Raw genomic sequence first — 24,383 nt, forward strand, 5'->3', positions numbered from 1 at the left:
TTCGTGCCTTTCCCTCAGGAAACGGAGTCCTGGACATTCAGGCTATGATCAAGGCATTTTGCTTTGAACCTGGATTTCAGTGAGGTTGACTCTGAGGCTGCTATTACTGAAAGACTCCTGCATATTTTTGGTTGAGCACGCAAGGTGGCATTGTAGTCTCTGCAGTTGAATCTGAACCCTCAGTGGGCCGAACATCAAGGGGACCTCTATGACTATGTTGAGATTTCAGAGGCGACTGCAAAACATCTGCAGTGGTGGTTACTGGACTGCAAATTGGGTCAGCAGCAGACCCCTCTCCCTTCCACATCACAGGGGTGACTGATGTATTGCTTGTAGGTTGAGGATGAGTAGAAGCATCTGGTCTCCAAGAGAATCTCAGCTCCATATGAACCTTCTGGAGGCAAAGGCCATCCGCTCTGTGTTAATGCCTTACTTCCATCCATCAAGGGGATGCTAGTACACATGCTCAGAGACAACACTACCACCATGTGGTACTGAAACAAACATGGCTGAGTGGGTTAACATTGCCATGTGGTAGTGCAAAAAAAGGGTGGAGTGGGGTTATGGACCCTGTGCCAGGACTCCTTGCGCCAGGAGTCTTTGCACCTCTGGAAATGACTGGATCAGCAAGAAATATTTCTGGTGGTGAACCGCCAGGTAGGATTATTGAATGCTGGGGGGATTGTTCTCAGCCGTGGATTAGCTCAGCAGTTTGCGTCGATTAGATTGAGTGCCAGTTATACCACGTGGTGGTATGAGGTTTCTTCCGCAAATGGGAAGAACCTTGGCTCAATCTGTTAGCCACCTCCAAGAATGCGCAATCCCAGCACTTCTGCACATTAGAGTTTCTAGCTTAGAGATGCTTTCTGCCTCACATGAACTCTGGACTCCTGTATGCATTTCCGCCAATATCACTCCTGCTCTCAGTTCTCAAAAACATCAGGACTGACCAGGTCCAAGTCCTAACGGCACAAGACTGGGCATGGAGGGCTTGGTATCCAGAAATTCTGGGCTTAGCATCTGTCCTCCACTCAGACTGCCGCTCCGGGAGGAGCTGCTGTTCTGCACCCGGGCCTTCGCAATTTCTACCCTTATTTTGGGACATTGAGCAGCAACAGTTGAACACCTTAAACCTTCCTCGTAGGTGGCTAATGTCATCTTGGTAGCCAGGTGTCATTAGGACAAATGTGTGGCTTGGTGTGCCGTACTCAGCAGATAGACTCCTTCCAGGTAAAGTTATCTGACAATCTGTTGTTTGCTCTGAGCACAGTTAAAGCGTACCTTTCGGCCTTCTTGCGATAGTTAGATCAGTCCTTATTGTTTAAGTCTCTAGGTGTAATGTGCTTTTTGAAAGGTTTACTACATTTGTTTCCTCCCCCTTACATTGTTATGTCACAGTGGAACCTTAACTTGGTTCTCACATTCCTGATGTGCAATCTATTAGAGCCACTTCAGAGTTGTTTTTTGCAGCTCCTTACCCTCAAGACACTTCCTCTTCGCCATAACATTGGCATGGAATGTGAGCTCTTTGTGTCAACCTGTCGTACACCATCTTCCCAGAAAAACTGTTTTTTCAGATCCAGGCATCTTTTTTATCTAAAATGATGACGTTGTTTCATGTCTGTCAAAGAAGAGGAGGAGCAACTCCACTGCTTGGACCCAAAAGAGTGCTCAGATTTTACATATATCATACCACAGAACACTGGGTGGACGATGAGCTTTTTTGTTGGGTTCTCTAGAGTTGAAAAAAGGCAAGGCTGTGCAGAAGAGAACCATTCCTGCTGAATTGTGCCCTGCAATAACATAAGATATGCATTAGCTAAAAAGTAGTCTCTGGAAGGACTGAGTGCTCATTCCACTAGGACCAAAACTGCGAGCACTGCGTTAGCACATGGAGTCCCTGTCCTAGGCATTATCCAGGTAGCTACATGGACGTCTCTAAATACGTTCACAAAGCACTATTCTTTGGAGAGTCAGGTTCGCAGAGAGGGACATTTTTAATTGCCTGCTCCGTCCTGTAGGAGTTGTTGGTTCGAGTCCAACCACAGATCCACCTCCATATAGGTACTGCTTTATCTTTTCAAAAGGTGATGAATCTGCAGCTAGACATCAATTCACAGATTCCTCAACGACTCTCCCATCCCCCCTGTGCTGTGCCTGGCCGCTATCCATTAATAAGATCCCAAGTTTAGGAAGTTTGCACACTGGTCACACCAATTTGCTTTTGGGGCTCTGCATCTGGGGGCGCAAGCAGTCTAGAAAGCAACCGACGTCAGCGCGCAGGAGTGCTATGTATGTTTTTTCCTGGAGATGAACAGTTTTGGTGCAGAGCTGCATGGCCCCACCTACTGGCACACAGAAGAGTTAGGGATACAGTCTGATCCCTGGGGATTATTTAGAAGATGAGGAATCTGCAGCTCGATAGTCTCTACCAGAAAGAGCGTTACCGAAGGTAAGTAACTTGTTCAACAAACCCTCCCATATGCCCCCAAACCCTTCAGTCAGACCATCTTTGAATCCTGCAGCAGGAGTTGGGAGTCCTGCTGCAGAACGAAGTGGTGTAGTTGATGATAGAGAAGACAATTAGTCAGGGCACTACTCTTGGTAATTTCTGATGTCCAAGAAGGACACCAGTGGACACTGGAGAAGGAAATTGGCTAGGGGTACTACGCTTGGAAATTTCTGGTGTCCAAGAAGGACAACACTCTAAATATAATCCTAGACCTCATGCTCTTGAACTTTTACCTTTGCAAGGAAATCTTCAAGGTGGTGGCCCTGACTCAGATTTCTCTGTCACTGGAAGTGGAAGACTGGATGGTGTCCCTCCACTTGCAGGATGCATATTTCCATATACCGGTCCTACAGTTGCAAAGGAGGTACCTGCACTTAATTGTATGGCCTACTCACTCCCAGTTAGCAGTTCTCCTGCTTGGACTCCCATTGCCACCTTGAGTCTCTACAAAGGTGATGGGTGGTGGTTGCAACCATCTCCGGAGGATGGAAATATCTGTACTCCTGTATCTGGACAGCTGGCTACTTCAAGCTTGCCCTATCAACTTCAGGCAAAAGCATCCCTGCTCTTCAAATTGGTCTTTTCCATCACCTAAATCCCTCTCAGCACCTCCAGTCTATAGTGACAGTACTGGACATAGCATCACTTTCAACCTTCCCTTCTCTGTAGAGAGACATTCAGGTTATCATTGCAATTTGCATAGTTTTGGGGGGGAGGTCAGAGTCCTGTTCTGACAGTCTTCGGTCTGCTAGGTCTGCTGGGTTCTTGCATTTGAGGGCTTTCTAGATGACTCCTCAGCAAGTGGTTCCAGAATGGACAAGAGCTGCTGATCACCATTGTGATCTTCTGTGACACAGCGGAGCTGAACTGGTGGTTGGTAAAGGAACATTTGTCTCAAAGGATGGCTTTATGTCCTCTACCGCCTTGACTGCGGTGGTGACTGATGCATCCACCCTTGGGTGCCATGCTCATCTGGAGAGAGTTGCAGATCAGAGGATTCAAGTCTATAATAGAGCAAGTACTGAACACTAACCTGCTAGAACGGTGGATGATTTGGCTGGTGCTCATGGCCTTCCTCCCCCTTTTATGTCAGTTTATCCAGATCTTGAAAGACAATACAACCATAATGCGGTATTTCAACAAGCAGGGGGACTAGGGTCTCACCTTCTGAGACTCGGGCGTGGGTGCATCAGCATGGAATGTGGTTAGTTGCTAACCACCTGGCTGGTGCTCTGAACACCTAGGCCTACAGCCTGAGTCAGTGTTGTCTTGCTGACGATGCGTGGTATCTGCATCTGACAATGGTACAGTATATCTTTACCATGTGGGGCACCCCTTGGATCATCTGTTCGCCCCTCACAGCAGTGCTCATTGCCAACATTTCTGTGCCCTCCATTATCCACTGCTAGAAGCCTTCGGAGAGGTTTCTCGATTGAGGTGTGTGAGGAAATGCCCCTTTTTGTCATGATCACCCCCAAAGTTTTGAACTGATGCTGCTGAGTTTCCAATTCCGTGTGTACTAAGGCCTGCTAACAAGACATAAGTACCAGTGCTTTTGCCCCTTAAAAGTTTAATGGTAAATTGTATATGTACCAGGGGTACCCATGTCCTGTAAGATAAAGTGTTACCCTATTGCCTGCAGCACTTCTTGTGCCACCCTAAGTGGGACAAGGTAAAACATATATCCAAGCCTGCCAATCCAGACTGGTAGCAGTTAAAACTGCTAACTCGACTTTGCCATTAAAAACAATGGCAAAGCCCAAACCTCCCTTTTTACTATGTTCAAGTCATCCTTACAGCAGTCCTATCGAATCTTAACACCAGGTACAGCATGTTAAAAGGTATAACATGTGTTTCACATGTTCTGACAGTAAAAGCTTGCAATTGTCATTTATTCTGTGAGAGAGGTTAGCAGCCTCTTTGGCCAATACAGGATTACAAGCTGACAGGTCAGCTGTGCTAGCTTTTGAATGGTACTACTAAAGTTATTACTTAAAGGTATCCAACAACTTGATACATCAGGCCTGACTTGATGCCCAAGTCGTAATTAAAGGAACTTGTTACATGCAACTTTTAGAAAGATGCCACTCTGTTGCTCAAGTTTCCGTGGCCTATTGCAGATGATTGCCATGAGACAGCCTTAACCCGCCTGAGGAGATGTGTAAACGGCTTACAGGACAGGTAGCAACTGCAGCCTGCAGCTGAAGGATGTTATCTCCTCCTGGAAGCTAGCAACACAGGGTGCTGGCTCAAAAGGCGAGCTTCAAAGGGTAAGTTGGCTTTGAAGACCAAATGGTGAACACACTCAAGTGGGACTGCACTTTTGTTCAGGTAGACAGGTGGGGAAAACACTGGCCAAATCAGTTTTTCATTGGGCCTGTAGCACCTAGGTAACGGTATCTTGGGAGTGGGCAGAATAGAGCATGCTATGATAGCTAGATGTTACACTTCATAGGAAGTTGTCAGGTAGGAGTGAACCAATTAGCCCATCAGCTAGTGACTGTGACCTCCCATAAGGGCACTTTCTGGGGATAAAAAGGATACCCCTGGCACGCAGAGCGCCGATCTCGGTTGGGCTGGTGAAGAGGACCGAAGAAGGAATTCCCTATTGACTTTGGACCTGATGAAGAAGAGGCTGCAGCAAAGTTGGACTGCACCTGCTGCTCCCTAGGCTGGCTGTGGTGTTCTGCTCATGGAAAAGTCGTCCCGTGAGCCCAGCCAGAAGGACACTTCATCAGTCAGTTGGCAGCACAGGGCCAGAAAAGCTGAAGAAGCCTGCCGTGGAGAGTTAGTGGTCCATATCACCTAATAGTCGCTCCTCGTCGCAGCCAAGCTTGGGAGACCGAGACCTGGTACTCAAAAGTTTCCCCGAGTCTGCTGGACTCTAAAGAGTTGCCAGAGTGCAGTTTGGTCGGCCAGAAGACGAGTTATCACAAAAAGAAGGGAACCTCTGGTTTCGTTGTGCCCTGTGACGAGTAGTCCAGTGGCGACTGCACTATTGCTGGATCAATGAGGACATCAACCCCCATAGCCAAAGTCGCCCCACCTGTACTGTGGGCAGAGCAGTAGCCCCAGGAGGACCATGTTGACCGCACAGCATCTTCGGCATTCTGTATTCCTTGCATCAGGACCACTCCATAGAAGTCAATGGCAAGTGGCCATTAATGCTGGAACTAGGTGGAGACTGTTTCTGTGTGTAGGTTACTGTTCCACTTGACTAGCTTCCTGTCAGATTTGCTTTTTTTTATTGTTTATGCAAGATTATGAATACAAGAAGTAGTTTGACATTTGTTGGTTTGGTTACACTGGAGGGACTCCAATGAGGAGTACAAGCCATTCAGGTGCCCAGGTTACAATGATATTCTATTGTACTGTGGGGAGCTGCATGTGGCAAAACAGAGTCCCAGCTCCAGTGTCCAAAGATAGTCAGCTTTGCAATTCATGAAAAAAGCCAATCGAAAAGGAAGGAAGAACACTGCATAGACTGAAGAAGAGGAGAAAAAGGAGGGGGAGGGTAAGTGAGAATAGATCACTGGTTTCCAGAAGGGGCAGTGTTGTAGGCTGCGGATTCCTGCTCCGCCGGCGCACAATTGGTGCCCGCCAGCTACCCTATCAATCCTCTAATTATACAGAGTAGTCTCAGTTCGAGCCAGGGGGGTGGGCGTGAAGGTATCTTTTCAGTGGTTCTTGGATGTCTCTCGGGCGAGCCTGCTCAGGCATTAACTCCCAGTATTCAGACACTAGTTCCTGACAGAGTGCTGCATCTCTAATCCAGTCAATAGCGCGAGGGCTTCTGCGATGTCCCGGGCACATTGCTATTCGACACTTGGCCAGCAAGAGAAGCATAGCCTTCTCCTCACAGTGGCAGGCACTGAGTGCACATAGCCAAGCATCGCTGTCAGGGGGGAGCGTTCAAGCACACACTCCAACATCACTCCCAGCGTGTCAAAGATGCTTCCCCAGTATCGTGCAGTTTCCGGGCAGTCCCATGCTAAGTGCAAGAATGTAGCATCCTGGGCGCAGCACCGCACACATCTCGCATCGTCTCTTAATCCAACTCTGTGCAGCCATACCGCGGTTCTATTAAAGACTGTGTACGAATTTAAAATTAATCAGCCTCAATCTATAGTGGGGGGGGGGGGGGAGGATAGTACCCTGGTCTGCGCACAGCAGTACTTTCAAGTTTGCCCCTAATGGGAACTCCCGGGAGCCCCTCACATCCATGCGCGACTTAGGGGTGCAAACTGGCGCGGTTCCCTGCATGCCTGCATATAACCGAGCGATATGTTTGCGCTGCAAGGGATTGCACAGGAACTCCTCTAAGACCTGAATCACTGGGGGGCAATCGGGAATGAGATAGTGTATGCATGCAGCGCGAAGCTGGTAAAACTTCATTCTTTCCAGTACTCCAGAATTCTCTTCTACCAGTACATTATCGGGTGTGATGAATAATCCTTCAGGAAACTCATCTCCCATGGTGCGTAGGTCGAGTCTTCCAAGTCTCTGGCAGGCCCGCATCCTCCGAGAATGACAAATCTGGGCGCCGCAGTAGTGGCACTGAGGGGGCAAACAGCCTCCCCAGTTGTGCTCTCTGTCCCAACTCCTGTGATGCCCAGAGGGCAATGTGGAGCAGTGTCGGGGCTACCTGGTCATGTTCAGGCGCGGTATGCACCATGAATTGGGCCAAGAAGAGTCAGTAGAACCCGTATTGAGCTTGTGTACAATAGTAATAGAGTTCCATGTCAGGTGCTCCCAACCCGCCCTGTTCGAAGGGAAGTTTCAAGATCTCCCAGGAAATCCTGGGTTGTTTGCCGGCCCAGGCGAGGGTTATCAGATTTGATCGTAGTCTATACTTAAAAGCTGTGCTAAGGGGAAGTGGGAGGTTAACAAACGAATAAAGAAACTTGGGGATCACAACCATCTTTTGCTATTGCCAGTCGCCCCGCCAGAGACCGCGGCAACGCACACCAGCGGCTCAGTCGGCTTCTCAGCCAATCCATAAGTTTGCTAGAATTGTGTTGCTTAAACTTCTCAGTATTGCGACTGAGCCAGATTCCCAAATATTTAACTGGGTCATCTGCCCAGCTGAGCGTGTAAGCCACTCGGTGGCTGTGGTTAACTGTAATGTTACTGATTGCCCCAGTTAATGGCTATCCCCGATAGGCCACCAAGCATAGGGATCTCCCTAATGAGGGGGTCAAGGTTTTCTACCTTGTGCTTTACATACAGGGTCACGTCATCTGTATATTGGGATACCAGGATCACTCTGGTGATGAATACTATGCCGCGGTTCATGTGATGCTGTCACAACCGGGCCGCCAGGGTCTCCATTGTCGGGTACTCCAATGTACTGAGATAGGGGAGGTAATCGTCCCCTTAATCCGAAGACTTGCTGTTGGTGAGGAGTACAGCAGGGCAATCAGTTTAAGAAGCTTGGCGCTAATGCCAAGGGAGGGATCTATTTCCTGCATTGTTGCAAAGAAGGTGTGTAGGTTGTATGATGTGCCCCTACCGGGGACGAAGCCGCACTGGTCAGGCCGAAGAATGATGGGCAGCAGCGGGAGCAATCTGGCCGCGATGAGTTTGACCAGAATTTTATTATATAGATTGATCATGTAGAGTGGTCAATAAGAGTCGCACAATAGCGGATCCTTTTCGGGTTTGAGGATCGTAATAAGTGCTTCCCGGAGAGAGGGAGGAAGCAGGCAGCGCTCCAGAGACTCCTCATACATTTTAAGGAGATCTGACACGTACAACGGGGCTTATTCTTTATAAAAAGTGGCCATCAATCCATCTAGTCCGGGTTGCCTTGTCCCCTCTCATAGCACAGGTTACCCTAATCACTTCTTTCTCCGAAAAGGGTTCGTCCAAGTATCTGCGGTGGCCATCATCTAACCACAGTAGCTGTATAGACTAAAAAAGGTGGACAAATGAGGAGGGATATCTGCCTGTCATGCTGAGTAAAGCGAGGAGTAGAAGGACATAATTTCTGCCTGGACAGCTGCTTGCTCAGTTGTTATCTCATTGTCAGATGTGCGGGGCTCGCAAACATAATCGTTGGCCCATGGTTTGTTAAGGAGTTCCGCAAGGGTTTTACCCCTGCGTTCCCCTTCCCCATATCACCTAGCCCACCTCTCCTTCCCCAAGTAATGGGTTTCCCTTAATGCTGCCTCCACATACTCTATGATTTTTGCCTTTGATGTTTCCCAAGACCTCCGCTTCATTGGTGTTAAAATAGTAAGTTTCCAGCTTCCGTATTTCTCCCTCAAGGTGACGGAAATTCCTGCGTAACGTCTGCAATATCCCTGCCCGATTGGCTATTCACTCACCCCGGATCACAGACTTTTAAGGCCTCCATTGTTTGGAGAGAGATGCCACCGTGCCTTCATTCAGCATGAAGTATTCTACTATTGCAGCTCTGATTTCTTCGTGAAATACCTTGTCGCGTAGCGCCCCACTGGGGAGCTGCCTGCCGAATGCCCTGTTTGAGCCTCCCGGCAAAGGAAACTAGTAACACCGGAGAGTGATCAGATAGCGTTCTGGGAAGGTGAGTTACGTTATGAATCCAAGACACTGTGTCCTTCGAGGCCAGCCAGAGGTCTAGTAGGTCCGGCTGAGGACACACAGGTGCACTCTACTTTTAGCCCATTCCGGTGGCGCCAGATATCCGTCAGAGTGTAGTCAGCCATAATTGTCCACACTTACGCCTCGGTCCCCTCCCCACAGGACAGCTCCCAGGCCAAGTGTTTCTGTCATTCTCCAGACTTACCCGAAGAAGTCTGGGTCGTCCACGTTGGGCCCATACACCGAGGCCAGTCTCATTGGGTACCCACCTAGCGTCCCTGCTAACAGCACGTATCTCCCCTGTGGATCACATATCGTGGTGCGCAGGCACTAAGGCAGTCACTTCCTGAGAATGATCGCAATCCCCCAAGCGTAGTTAGAGTAGCATGCAATGTGTTTCTCCACCATCCAACCTGCGCGCAGCTGCTCACAGCTGGTCCCTGTTAAGTGCAACTCTTGGAGGAACCAAATGACCACCCCATGGCGGCTTATGTATGCATCCACCAATCTCACTTTCCTGCAGTCATTCAGTCCCCGGACATTCCATGTTACCGCCTTCAATTTAGCCACTCTCATATCCGGCACACTCATGTTCCCAACAGCAGTCTCGCCTGCCAGCCTAAACACATCAGTTCAACCAGCTCATAGTGGGAGGAAGCCACTGTGAGAGGAGAAAGGAGGAAAATAACCAAAGAGAAATAGAAACACTATTGCAGTGCATCAACCAGGCCCCAATGCCGCCACCCCCCACCCACTACAGCCACCCAATTTGGCTGAAAATCAACCCCCTCCCACAATACGGTGGAAGATGGCCAAACAACAACAGATTGGAAATCATTCCTGAGCTATCCTCTAGGGCCCGGCAGTCTCCAGCCAGAAGGGCTGGGTGGCCGGATGAAGATCTTGCAGCAGGAGCCCCTACTGCAACATTGACAGACTTGCTGGTGCAAAGGCGGAGTCCTTGAAGTGGGTCAGGCTTCTGGATAGGGTGAATGATGAAACATGCCCATGCAAGTTTGAGTGTTATTGTTCGTGAAGTCTGCATGAGAAGGCAGTTAATCGTTGTCACTAAGTGGGTCCCCCTCCTTGGCATTCCTTTCCAGTCACAGAGACCGGGTGAAGACTCCTAGCGAATTCGAGTGCTGATTTAGGGTCTGTAAAGTATGAGGTTTTGCCCGCGTGGAAAATTAGCAGCTTAGCAGGGTACAGCAGTGAAAATGTAATGTCTTGTTTTTGAAGGAGTCTTTTCACTGGCACAAATTTCACGTTGGGCAGCCTGCACAGTAAGGGTGAAGTCGGGATAGAAGGACTCAGAATTTCCCTGATATGTTGTCGCTTGCAGGTCTCTGGCTCTGCGCAGCACTGTGTCCCGGTCTCTGTAATTTAGGAGGCGGGCTATGATTGGCCCGGAGGGGGTCAAGGACCGAGCGCTCTGTGGGCCCGTTCTACTGTACAGACCGCCGATAGGGTTTCCCCGTATAGTGAGCGCAGCATCTCCTTGACGTAATCCTCAACTCGGGTCATGGCGGTGGATTCTGGTATTCCCACAATGTGCTGGTTATTGCGTCACAATCCCTGCTTGTAAGTCGTCATTTTTATTTCTGATGATTTCAGGACTTTTTCCATCTTAAGAACCTGTTCCCGAGTTGCGACGCCCTTACCCTCGAGCACTGACGTGCGCTGTTCGACCTGTCCGAGACGTTCATCATGATTTGATACCTTGTCCTTTAATCTGCCCAACCGATCAGACATCAAGTCAGTTTTCATTTCAATAGCCGTGAGGGATTGTTTGAGGTCTTTAAACATTTCTCTAATGTTCGTCTCTCGTGCGGACTCGGCGCCCATGTTCTCTCCAATCTGCCCTTCTCCCGGGGGGGGGGGGACAACTTTGATTGGTGAATGTCCATCTTGCCGATATCCGCCAATCTTCCCTGAGTGCTGTAATAGGTATGTCACAATGCTTCAGCGAATGGTTAGTCTCACAGCAACAGGTGCAGTCGGAAGCTTCTCCCCACTGCCTTTGGATTGCTTCCCCACAGCCACATGTCACAGCCTCCACCTAAAGACTGGTGGGGGAGACAGCCAGTCCACCGGATTCATGCAGTGGGGAAAGCAAAGATCTCCTTGTATCAGCTTCCACTAGGCCTCCTGGAGAGGGGGTGGGGGGATTGGTAGGGCTCACCAATCCCTATGCGGTGATCATACCCTCCTGTAGGGTTCTGTTTGTAGTGCTCATGGACTTTGTGTGCATCTTTCGGGCCCTGATTGCTCTTACCGTGCTTCCCCGGGGCCAGGCGCCACTCCGCTTCCAGATCAGTTATCGCTGTGCAGGCCTGCCATCAGAGGGGCGCAACAGTTCTCAGTGGGGAATTGGTGCCTTCTGGTCCACTACTCAATTACCTGCCGTTGTGTGTTCGGCGGGACGGCAGCGCAGTCATCCACCGGGCACCCACCCCGACCGCGCTCCTCACCTTGCCGTCTGTTTGTGGCTAGTTAGTGTGGGTCGTGCAGTAGCTGCCGCAGCCCCGACCAGGCCGCCTCCCGATGCAGCGCCGCCTCCTCTGGAGCACCCCATCTGTGCTTCTGGCTCGCCGCTTCACCCAGCCAGCCCGCATCCATCAGCGCTCCCTGGGCAGCACGGTCTTCTTCTTGTTACAGCACTCGCTCGCGGGAGCAACGCTGCTCTCCACTGCCCCCGACAGGCCCCAGACCCCCGCAGCCGCTCTGGTCGCCTCCAGCACCTCGGCCCGGGCCTCCGCTTCATTAGCAGTCTCGTTGCCGGGATTGTGGGTCCCCAGCAGCAGAACAGGGACCCGAGGGGGGAGGCAGTAATTTCCCCTACGTTCACCAGGTGTCCGTAGCCTCTCTCCGCCGCCGCACTGCTCTCTTCTCCCTCGATGTCCGCAGCCTGCTATCTTGCTCTCCGCCAAGCACCCGCTGATTTTTCAGTAAATAATGGATGTTACACTTAAGGGCTGGAAAGGACAGCAGCTCAAGGTCTGTATGGCAGTCGCCCACAAGCTTGGGGACTCTATGTCTGCTCGATTAGTAACCGATTATCCGTCCGGCCTGCAGAGCCTCACACGGTGGCAGCCATCTTGCAGCCGGGCCGCTTTCTTAAAGTATTTCTAAGTAACCACATCCATCTTGGAAGTAATTTTTTGCTGAAAAAGTTTCTAAATGTCTAATTTATTGAATTTGTTATTGCTTTTTTGCGGTTGAGTGGAAAGTCTTGATATTATTGGTTCTTATAAAATCTATATCTCTTGGACCGTCCAGTGGATCTTTTTTATTTTGGTTTCTATACATTCATGAAAATGTAAACTATTTTTACAAATAGTGTTGTGGTTATTTCTTTTCCAGTTGCTTTGGTGCTATTTAAATGCTTTACATTTGTTTCTTTGTTGAAGCCTGACTGCTCGAGTCCACAGCTACCCATGCTTGAACTATGGTTTGACAAATTAACCCTGACTGGTCCTAAGAAGGGTTGGTAGTGTATTACCCAGTGAGGTCTCACAACCACACCATATCATACACCCCATTTCCTCACAAGGTGGAACTTTCCACTATACTCTGTTTCCTCACATACCCCGGATTCCTCAGGTTCCGAGTATGATTAGCTAGGACCAGACCCAAGTTATATAGATCACCGTGGACTGGCCATGGGTGTGGTATGTAGAGCTTTTGCACCACTTCTTGTACCCCCTCCTCAGTCTTCTCAGGGCAAATCCTCCTTTCCCAATCGGAGGAGCATTTTCTGCATCCCAATTTCCTGAGCCTCCACCTTCATGTTAGGAGCTGGAGCAGGGGCACTTGAGCTCCTTTCAGCTTCTAGTAGCAGTGGTTGACATGATCTTGTCTGCTTGTCACCATTCCACCAAAATGGCCTGCTCTAGCAGGTGGAATATATTTGCCGCCTTTGTGTGGAAGATGAGGTGGATCCCTCGATGGCTCGCCTGTCTCCACTTTGCACTAATTTTATAAAGATGCTGAAATTTCTTCTGTTGCTAAAACCCAATAAAACTTGCTTTGAAAAGTAGAAAGAAAACATCATGCATGGATAAAATGGTCCCATCCTATGTTAAAGGAATGGCTATAGTATCCTGGATTGATCAGTGATGGTTGTAATGAATCTTTCGCTTAGTATCAGATTTTGGATTAGAGAGAATACAGGTGTTTGTATCTGAAAGAAACACATTAGTGATAGATTCCTTACCTTCGAATTACCGCCAGGCGTCAGTCTGGATCCGAAAAGTTTTTGTCAGCAGTACCCTTGTGCGTCGGAAGGTGGCGTCGTGTGGCTCCGTGTCCGTCGTTGGCATCGTGGTTGCTGAGATGATGTTGCGGCAGCTACTTAGACGCCGCCCTCGCGCGCTGACGTCAATTCTTTCTTTTATCGTGCCAGCAAGCGCAGATCCGGAGAGAGCGGTACCCCCAGTCACTGTTTGACTGAGTTTTTCGAGGCCTTTTTGTCTCTATTTTTGGAGTCGATCGACTCCTGGTGCAGTAGGGATGCCCGGCTTCAAGTCCTGCGGGGACTGTCATCGCATGATGTCAGTGACGGACCCGCACCATGTGTGTCTTTACTGCCTGGGGCGTGACCATGAACGCTACTGCCAGGCCATGGCGCCGAAGACTTTGTGGCAGCGGTCCTGAAAGTTGCTCCACGCCGTTCAAGGTCCCGGTCCCGTGGGCGGTCGAGGGACCGGTCACGGAGCCACCACCATCATTCGTCGGGATCGAAGTCTTCGCACTCGGGGTCAGGTACGTCAATTGCTTCCTCAGGAAGGAGAAGTTCAAGATATTGACGATTGCTCAGGTCTTGTCTGCCATCGCTCTCTGACTTTCCGTCGTGCAACACGGCTGAGGGTGCGGGTGGTGCCTCCAGTGGAGCCTATGCAGTCTCCGTCAGCCCACCCGCACTTCCCAGGTCTGTCGGCGACTCCCGCCCAGCTGCAGGAATTTGTCAGCCATGGCTCACCTCTGGTCCGTCGGGGCGCCTTCAGGCCCCGCGGGCCCGACTGTGGGTCCTCGCCCTTTACTGTCGGCGGCTCCGGCATCGCTGTCGGCTCTGGCCCTGGCGCTGCAGGGCACCCTTGGATCCCGGCGTGGATCGGGGTCGATGCCGGTTGACCTTGTGATACCGACCTGGCACCACCTCCGACACCGCCCGTGCCACCTGACGACGTCCCCGGTGTGGACACGGCGCCGGAACGGCGATGCCAACTCTTACACCGATGGGACCTTTCTATCCCTATGTCCAGCCTCCCTATTTTCGGCCTGTGCATCAGCCTTTGGAGGAAGGGGAGGACTGGGAGTGTTCTGAGAAGCCTCTCACAGCACAATGTGAGTTTGACCCGGACTGGGCAGAGGAGGTGGGGAATGCCAGTGGTGATACCTCTCCTGACCTTGGCATGCTAGCTCCTCCTACCGTGGCTACGGAGGAGGGTGCAAGTTACACAGTGGTGTTACGTAGGGCGTCCGAGCCCTCTCCTCGAGCTCCCTACAGTGGCCGTCAGGACTAACCTCCTGACAGAAGTGCTTCAGTCGGCGGCTACCTCTGCGGAGCCACTGCTGCCCTTTATGATGCACTTTCGGTCGTTCTTTTGGGCACCTGGTCCAAGCCCAACACAGGGGCGCCTGTGGATAGGAACGTGGCCCGACGCCATCGCCTGGCCTTGGGTGACCCCCTTTTTCTTTCCCAACACCCCACCCCTGAGAGCTTGGTTGTCCAAGCCTCTGCGTCCCAGAGCGCATTCCCTAAAGCACCACCGGACAGGGAATCCAAGAAACTGGAGCAGTTCGGAAAGAAGATTTTTTCTTCTGCCAGTTCAGGGCTGCGGGCTATGAACACCGCATGCCTCTTGGGCCGTTATTCCCACTCTGTGTGGGATATGGTGCGTAAGTGCTGCCTCAGTGTCCGGAGGAGGCCTGGACAGTGCTCTTTCAAGCTATTTCTGAAGGGAGGGATGCAGCAAAGTTCACCATTTGATGTGGCCTTGACACCACCGACTCGCTGGGCAGGGTGATTTCCATGACAGTGGTGCTCCGTTGCCACGCCTGGCTGAGGACTACTGGTTTCTCTGGGGCTGTACAGAACACTCTGATGGACATGCCCTTTGATGGCATTCGCCTTTTTGGTAGCAAAGCAGATAGTGCGTTGGAGCGTTTTAAGGACTCGGCCAAGTCCCTGGGCCGTTCTGCCACGCGCCCTCTTGCGCCTTCTGCTTTTCGCTCCTTTCGTGGCCATGGATGGGGCGCCCGACACGCTCGCTTTAGAGCCACAGGCCTGCGCAGCAACAGTCTCAGCGCGGCTGAGGACGTGGGACCCGCCGAGGTGGGTCATGGGGCCAGCGAGCGGGTCAGTCCACCTCCACCCCGGCCACCACTGCCTCCAAACCTTCCTAGTCCGGTTTTTCAGGCCCATCAAACGCCAGTGGGTGGCAGGATTCGCCATCACCTCCCCCACTGGCGCACCATCACTTCGTACAGGTGGGTTTTACAAATAGTCTGAAGGGGCTACTCCCTCCCCTTCGAGACTATCCCTCCAGCCATGCCACCCCAGTACCACTGCATGTCGGGGGATCACTTGGCACTTCTCCAACAGGAAGTTGTTGCCCTCTTGGCCAAGGGGGCCATTGAGTGCGTTCCAATGCGAGAAGTAGGTTGTGGTTGCTATTCCCACTACTTTCTGGTTCCCAAGAAGGACAAGGGTCTGCATCCTATCTTGGAGCTCAGGAACGTCAATTGCTTCCTCCGGAAGGAGAAGTTCAAGATGTTGACGCTTGCTCAGGTCTTGTCTGCCCTCGACCCGCAGGACTGGATGGTGGCGTTGGACTTGCAGGACACCTATTTTCATATTCCCGTCCTGCCGGCTCACCGGCGTTACCTATGGTTCACAGTAGGCCACGAGCACTTTCAGTTCACCGTGCTCCCTTTTGGCCTTACCAGCGCCCCTCGGTGTTGATGAAAGTGATGGTGGGCGCAGCTGATCTGCGCAGATCAGGGGTTTCAGTCTTCCCCTATCTCGACGACTGGCTGTTGAAGGAGGGCTCACCCCAGACAGTAGTCTCCCACCTCCAGACTACAGTCGACCTCCTGCATTTGCTGGGGTTCTCCATCAATGTACTGAAGTCGCACCTGATTCCCTCTCAGAAGCTCCTCTTTATCGGAGCGGTTCTGGACACGACGCGGTTTCGGGTCTATCCTCCCGAACAACGAGTCCGGGATATTCGGGCTATGATTCCGATCTTTCTGCCCTTATCCTGGGTTTCGGTCAGGATGACCCTGAGACTGCTGGGCCTCATGGCCTCCTGCTGGTCGATCATGCCAGATGGCATATGCGGGCTCTGCAGTGGGACCTGAAGTTCCAGTGGGCCCAGCATCAGGGGAACCTGTCCGATTACGTCCAGTTCTCAGAGGGCACTGCACAACAATTGCAGTGGTGGCTCACGAACCGGCATTTGGTCAATGGCAGATCCCTCTCCCTTCCCCAACCGGAGCACACAATGTTGACGGATGCGTCCCCCTTTGGGATAGGGCGGCCACATGGGAGAGGCGGAGATCAGAGGCTTCTGGTCTCCGGCGGAGTCCAGGCTCCATATCAACCTTCTGGAGCTCCAGGCGATCTGACTTGCACTCCTTCCCTCTGTCAAGGGGAGAGTAGTGCAGGTGTTCACAGACAACACCACCGCCATGTGGTACTGCAACAAACAAGGCGGGGTGGGGTCGTGGACCCTATGTCAGGAGGCTCTGCTCCTCTGGACATGGCTGGAATAGCAGGGCATTTCCCTGGTGGTTCAACACTTGGCAGGTTCACTGAACGCAAGGGCGGACGAACACAGTCGCAGGTGCTTGATGGATCACGAATGCCATCTTCACTCGGAGGTGGTGCAAGGTCTCTTTCAACAGTGGGGAGAGCCTTGGTTAGATCTATTCGCCACCGAAGAGAGCGCGCAATGTCAGCAGTTATGCAAGTTGGAATTTCCAAGGCGGCGCTCGCTAGGCAACGCTTTTCGTCACAAGTGGAGTTGCGGTCTGTTGTACGCCTTTCTGCCTATACCACTTCTGCCCAGAGTGCTGAAGATCAGGCGCGACGGGCCCAAGTCATTATTGTAGCTCTAGACTGGGCTCAAAGAGTATGGTATCCCGAGCTACTCAGTGTGACCATCGATCCCCCGATCCGACTGCCTCTTCGGGAGGATCTTCTGTCGCAGCAGCGGGGGACAGTTCTCCACCCGAACCTGTCCAGTCTCCACCTCTTTGAGTGGAGATTGAGTGGCAGCAGTTGATTCCTTTCGACTTGCCTCCCGAAGTTTGTGATGTCATTCTGGCAGCCAGGCGTCCCTCCACTAAGTTTGTATACGCCTGCAGGTGGAACAAGTTTGTGGCATGGTGCACAGCAAAGGCTGTGGATCCCCTTTTTGCATCTCTTTCTGAAGTCCTACTGTTCCTTCTTTCTTTGGCCCAGCAGGGTTCTGCTCTGGGCACTATCAAGGGCTACCTTTCTGCTATTTCGGCCTTTCTCATGCTTCCTGATCAGCCCTGTCTTTTCAAGTCCCCTGAATAGATTCCTCAAAGGCATTACTCATCTTTTCCCTCTTGTTCCCTTCGTAATGCCACAGTGGGACTTGAACCTGGTTCTCACATATTTGAGGTGCACTCCCTTTGAGCCTCTTCACAACTGTCCTCTTCGTCTGTTAACATTGAAGACTGCTTTCCTGGTTGCCCTCACCTCTGCTAGGAGAGTGAGTGAGCTCAAGTCTCTTTCTTGGAAACCTCCTTTTCTGTCGGTCCATCCGGACAAGGTTGTGCTCAGGACTCATCCATCATTTTTGCCAAAGGTTGGCACGGCTTTTCACATCGGGCAGACCATCACTTTGCCCACCTTCTTTCCACCTCTGCATCCTTCCAGAGAGGAAGAGAGGCTTCACCGCCTGGACCCAAAATGTGCACTCTCATTTTACCTGGATCGCACACAACCGTTCCAGATGGATGACCAGTTCTTTGTTGGCTACATGGGCGCCAAAAAAGGTTGGGCCGTACACAAGCGGACTATCTCCAGATGGGTCATCTTGTGTATTAAAGCCTGTTATTCTCTGGCCAAAACGGAGCCTCGGGTTGGGCTGCGCGCCCATTCCGCCAGGGCGACGGCAGCCGCTACAGCATAGGGACGTGGTGTCCCCCTGCAAGACATCTGTCAGGCAGCTACGTGGGCCTTGCTGGACACTTTGCCAATCATTATTGCCTGGACAGCCAAGTCCGGAGAGACGGCTTCTTTGGTCGTTCTGTTCTCCAGGACTTCCTGGTGTGATCTTGGTTCACAGACCCACCACCAGGGTTGGTATTGCTGGGGTATCTATTCTAAGGTAAGGAATCTATCACTAACGTGTTTCTTTCAGATGCACAAGTTACTTACCTTCAGTAAAGATATATCTGTAAAACATTAGTTAGTGATAGATTTCTTACCACCCCACCCATCCTCCCCGTTCTGCGAACTGATTTCTAGGGTTAAGGTCATCCCTTTCAGGGCCCTAGTTTCTATGCAACAGTGGTCAGTATCTTGCAAGTCTTTGTGTTCCTGGCGCGACCACGACGCCAACGACGGACGAGGAGCCGCACTACGCCACCTTCCGATGCGCAGGGGTACTGCTGTTGAAAACTCTCTGGATCCAGACTGACACCTGGGGGTAATTCTAAGGTAAGAAATCTATCACTTACTAATGTTTCTTTCGGCTATATCGTTACCGAAAGTAAGTAACTTGTGCTTTATGTGGTTTCAAAGTACATGCGAGGACTGAAGACACCTAGCAAAGAAGGTCTGCTCCCCATTGTCTGAAGGTCTCATTTGTCCTAGCAGACCCAATACCTTTCTTGGATAACCAGGTACAAAGGCAGATCTAACTGCTCCATACCCATTATTGAAGCAATCTGAATTAAGACTGCTGGTCATTGCCCCCCAGGAGGGTACGAAGAATGTTACATCTATTGCGAGAGTTGTCAAGTGTTAGCTGATCATGATCACTTGGGTAGCCTTCTACTTTATCCATGTTCTGGACATTAAAGGCCTTTCTCTGATGTTTTTAGAGGGCTGCAGTACAGACTGACCTGGCTCCCTGTGCTCTGGGATCCTGAGGGAGAGTTGTAGTGAGCTGTGATGCACAGGGACATGACAGGCTGGGCACACATGGCAGGCGATCACATGGGAGTCAAAGTGAAGGGCCTGCGTGTAGGAATTCAATCAATCAGTAGATTTGTAGAGTGCTTCTTGTTACCCGTGAGGGTATCCAGGGGCTGTTATGCATTGACTAACCTGTTTGTCAAGAAGGTGTTCGTGACAGGATGAGGCAAAGACTCTTCCTCTGAAGTCTCATTTATGCTCATCTTAAAAAACAATTCAGGTTTGTTTTGGAGTACCAAATGTTCTACAGTCACTTCTGCCATTTACAAACAACCTATTACATTTTCCTATTTTTATTGTAAGAGAATACTTTCTTATTGTATTGTAGCTTAACGGAGGCTTGCTCTTGAATACAAAATGTTCTGTTCTGCGTGTAATTTCCTGTGCATTAGCTAGTAAAATATTTTAAACACTGTGTATCTTTATAAACAATAATGCTTATTAAAACCATCATCAACGTTCTATTTTACACAGGGCTTAGTTTGGAACAGGTCGATATTTTGTGGCATTGTTTAGTAGAAGATTTGGAATGCTACGATGATGCATTGCACTGGTTCCTAAATCAGGTTCGAAGTAAAGACCAGCATGCCATGGGAATGGAAACCTACAAACATCTTTTTTTAGAAAAGGTATGTAAAATTTAGTGACAGTCTTGTATTTTCTCTCTGAGCCTTTTTTTAATGTTTGTTTTTATGTCTCAAACTAAAGGGTCCACTCTTTATCGGTTTTTAAAACATGAGAATTTGCAGAAGCCACATTTAAAATTGACAAACTTTCAGATTAACTTTACAGATTTTAGATATGTTACTTTGTATTAAAACTATTTTGGTTATCTTTATTTTCTAGATGCCCCAGCTAAAACCTGAGTCCATCAGCATGACTGGTCTGAACCTGTTTCAACATCTGTGCAACTTGGCTCGACTTGCTACTAGTGCATATGATGGTGGTTCTAACTCAGAGGTCAGTAAAAAAATAGATTCCTAGCGTTGCTATTTTCAAATGTGATTTTTACTGTCTAGAAATGTATGTATTTGGGTATCTGGGTAAATGTAAATTTTAATAACGTTTTTGTGTTGGATACTTCTATCAGTAGATTCCTCATCTTCTGAATGTCCCAGCCTCCAGGCTGGATCTGGAAACTCTTCAATAGCTTTCCCACCCTGATAGGGGGTGTGGACTCCATTTGTACGTCATACCTGGAGTTAGTGTCATGCCCCTCGGGCTCTAAAGCACTGTGGCATTACTGTGGTCTGTATCCTTTTTTCTTGCCCATCAATGCATTCTGGATCGCTGTTTATCTCCTCTGTCACTGTTTATGATTTTCACAATTTCTTCAAGTTCAGCGAAATGTCTCCACGCAAGCAGTCAGGTTTCAAGCCATGTTGGGACCCTGATGGACAGATGTCATGACAAACCCTCATGTCTGTCTGACTCTGATACTGGTGCCACCTCTGCCATTTGGATCGGTGGCATGCCTGATGTCACCTCTATTAACCATCGTTTGATCTTCGCCTTGAGCTCCAGACTTAGTCACCTACCTGGCAACACAGTTGACTCCACCAGCCCCACTGATGGCGCTGCTAGAGCCGCAGATTATGCCATCAACACATCTCTTGTTGTCTCCTGCTGAACGATTCCACAGGTATCATGCCCTATTTTCCTGGAGTCACTGCCTCTGATGGAGTTTCCAAGCTGCTGTTCAATATGAAAAACTCTACGGCTGATAGAAGAAGGCAGGTTTTTCTTCGGTGACTCTTATCCACAGGAAGACCCACATCGAGATGATGAGGAGGAGGGTCATTCTGTCTCGAATCTACATTTTGCTGGTGTCAAAGATGACAGTGGTCTTGATACCTCCCCGGAATGAGGGCTGTACTTCACAAACACTTTCTCCTCTGGAGGTTCCATCCTACCACGCTTTGATCAAATAGGCAGCAGAGATGTAGGACCTCCAGCTGCCCTCCACTGAAACGAGCCAGCATCTTCACCGAGGTCCTTCATACACAGATCCATTCTACAGAACACTCACCCTGCAATGAGGCTTTGATAGAGCCTGTACTGGGAGAAGCTGAAAACTTCCACTGCAGTCCACAGATAGATAGCAAGGCATTACAGACCTGCACCGGGAGAGCTGGCTTTCCTATTCTCTCATCCGTCAACAGAGAACCTAGGAGTGTAAGCCTTTTGTTCCACCGAATTGGTACCTGGTGCCTTTCTGACTATGCCATCAGACAGAAAATCAAAGAGATGGAGCAATTCACGAAAGTGTTCTCTGCAAGGAACATGACTCTCAAATCTCTTAATGCAATCAGTCTCCTCAGCAGAAATGTGCATGCTCTACAGAGTCACTTTTCAGAGCTATTAGGAGATGGTTAAGGTGCGACCAAGCAGGCCATACAGTCTTTCCTGGACACAGCGGACTTGTTTGCAAGAACCAAGGGGGACATCTGTCTTCCATAGTGCTGCCATACGTAGCTGCTCACCTCTGGATTCTCTCAGGCTGTCCATACAATGCTGATGAAGCTTCCTTTTAATGGCACCCCCCTTTTCAGGGCAAAAACGGATTTAACCTTAGATATATTTGAAGATAGTAAAGCCGCTGCCAGATCCCTTTGCCTCCAATCCCAGACAAGAGACTATCTGCAGGTTTGAAAATTTTGAGGCTTCTCCAGAGGCTTTTCATTTTGAGGTCGGCAATAGGCGAACCCCCGTATAAGCAGTACCGAGGTCGAGGCACTTGAAGTACATGTGCTATCGCTCTCCCTCTCGAGTCGTGGTCCTCTTTCTTCCTGGCCATTGTAGGGAAACAGCCCTAGTTTCCTTTCGTTGGAGCGCAAGCAGCCTGTTGGAGGGTGGGTATCCTCCTTTCCACGAGCATGAAGGTCCATTACTTCAGACATGTGGGTCTTTCTGATTGTGAAAAGTGGGTATGCCCCACCCTTCCAGCAGTCTGAAGCTGTTGACATACAGCTGTTTTTCCTCTGGCAATATTCCACATGTTCAAGCCTGCTCCAACTCTCTTGTGTGCATGCTGGCCCCAATGAGCCTTCTTGGCCTTTAGCCATTTCTCTGTCATCCCACGGCTACTTTGATGCAATAAATAACTTCTTCCAAAGGACTGGCTAGTTTCCACTGCACCAACACAGTTATTAGTGGCAACTGTTCTGATGCCAATGCCTGCCTCTCCTAATGAGTCCATTTTGACTATGGTGCGGGAGAAAGTCAAAATGATGCATGTGATCCAATCCTCACAGTCTTACTCCTACTAGGGCTGCTAGCTTCCCGCAGCCTCCTGATAACTCACACACACTGGCCCTTGAGGGTCCCCGCCAAGTGTATCTGCCGGCATTAGTTAAAACATGGGCAAGAGCTCCCACACTCCATAGTGATCTGGACCAACTTCTGCAGCAGACTTGATTTGGAGTATGGTAGTGAAGTTAATTCAAAGGATGTCTTTACGTCCTACACCAGCAGTGACTGCCTTGTTAAGACACTTAATCTGTATAGTGGGGAGAGCACCTGGTGGAACTGGAGATCAGATGGGTCTGGTCTCCAGAGGACATATCAGTCTGTTGGAGCTGTGTGCGATCCTTCTGGGGCTCAAGTCCTTCTAGCCATCCATTCTGGCCAGTCCACCCAGATCTTGATGGACAACATGATGGCAATGTGATTTGGCAGCAAGCAGGGAGGAGAGGGGTAGAACCCTCTGTCTATAGGCATTATGACTCTGGTTTTGGGTGCAGAAGCACAAGTAGCAAATTCACCTAGTGGCGGTCCAAAACAGCTTTGTCCTTTGGGGTACGTGATGCTGCCTTTACAACAAGGTTTTTCACCACATTGTGCATTTACCCTGCGTTTATGTTTTTACCACATATATGCCTTTACAACGCATGGCTTTTCCATGCATTTAAGGTAAGTTGGGAGTGTGGGGGTGTCTCCCCCCACAAATATTTTTTTTTATATATATGCACAATGCATGGTAATGGCATGTGTTGTAAAAGCATGTGTGTTCTAAAAATGTGGGGTAAAAATGCGTTGTAAAGGCATGCCAAGTATTTCCCTGTGTTGTTACATCATGCGACCTTAAGGCACACCTCAGGTGAACCTGTTTGCCACTCGCAGCAGTGCCAATTGTCTTCAGTAATTTGCCCTCTATCCATTGCATGGAGATTTGGTTGACAAATTCCAGTTGAAGTTGAGTTTTCTACTTCTCTGCACATTTCCCCAATACTCTTGATTCATTGGGTGCTGAGGAAGATTGGCTAGGCTGGGCCCAAGTTATATTATTAGCCCTTGATTGGCCAAGGAGGGTATGGTATTCGGACCTGGTGCAACTTTCTCTGTGCTCCCTGCTTAGTCTCCCTCACAGGGTAGACATCCTTTCCCAAACAGAGGGACAGGTGCTGCACACCAATCTCCAGGGCTGCTTCCTTCGTGCCTGGAGATTGAGTGGGGACACATAAATACTTTTTGTCTATCTCCTGAAGTGGGGATTGTATTTGAAGTGCCCTGAGACAGTCTGCCAAAATGGTGTATTCGGGGGACATAAGTTTGTCAAGCGGTGTTGGGAGAATTCTTTGAAACCTCTCAAGACCCACCTATTGATTGTCTTGCAGTTTGCCTTGTGGTTGGCTCAGAAGGGTTGTAACAGGCTAGTTATGTGCATTGTCAGCCTTTCTGTTTCTCACAAACAAGCCTTCCTTGTTTAAGTTATGAGATTTCTGAAGGGTCTCATCATTAGGTTTAATCCTTCTCCATTCAGTGTGCCTTAATGGGATTTTAATATGCTCCCTTACACACATGCTTAATGAAAAAAAGAAAAATCAGATTGCCATTACTTTGGCTTGCAGCGTCAGTGAGTTACAACCACTGAGGTCGATCCTTTTTTTACGTCCTTTTTGTCTGCCAAGCTGGTCCTTAGAAACAAGAGCTATTTTCCTGACAAAAGTGGGCACACCCTTTCACTTGGGGGCAGTCCGTTAACAAACCTACCTTCTTTCTTCCACCAAATCCTACTTAAGGATTAGAGGAGGCTGCACTGACTGGACACTACAATTGTGGTCCATTTTTATATAGACAGTACCAAAAACATCGGACTTGAGCAACTTCTCATCAGCTACACCAGTA

The 24,383-nt window shown here is 49.8% G+C and overlaps 1 protein-coding gene across 1 annotated transcript in view; it reads left to right on the forward strand.

Annotated features, from left to right (window-relative positions):
• USP34 (ubiquitin specific peptidase 34) overlaps positions 1 to 24,383 on the forward strand; it is a 2,509,780-nt gene that overhangs the window by 338,038 nt on the left and 2,147,359 nt on the right. The window contains exons 21-22 of the mRNA XM_085612349.1: positions 19,731 to 19,885; positions 20,103 to 20,216. Coding sequence (XP_085468475.1) covers positions 19,731 to 19,885; positions 20,103 to 20,216 — 269 coding nt within the window. The remainder of the gene's footprint in view (positions 1 to 19,730; positions 19,886 to 20,102; positions 20,217 to 24,383) is intronic.

The sequence above is a fragment of the Triturus cristatus genome, chromosome 6 (assembly GCF_964204655.1).
Source record: "Triturus cristatus chromosome 6, aTriCri1.1, whole genome shotgun sequence".
NCBI classification, from domain to species: Eukaryota; Metazoa; Chordata; class Amphibia; order Caudata; family Salamandridae; genus Triturus; species Triturus cristatus.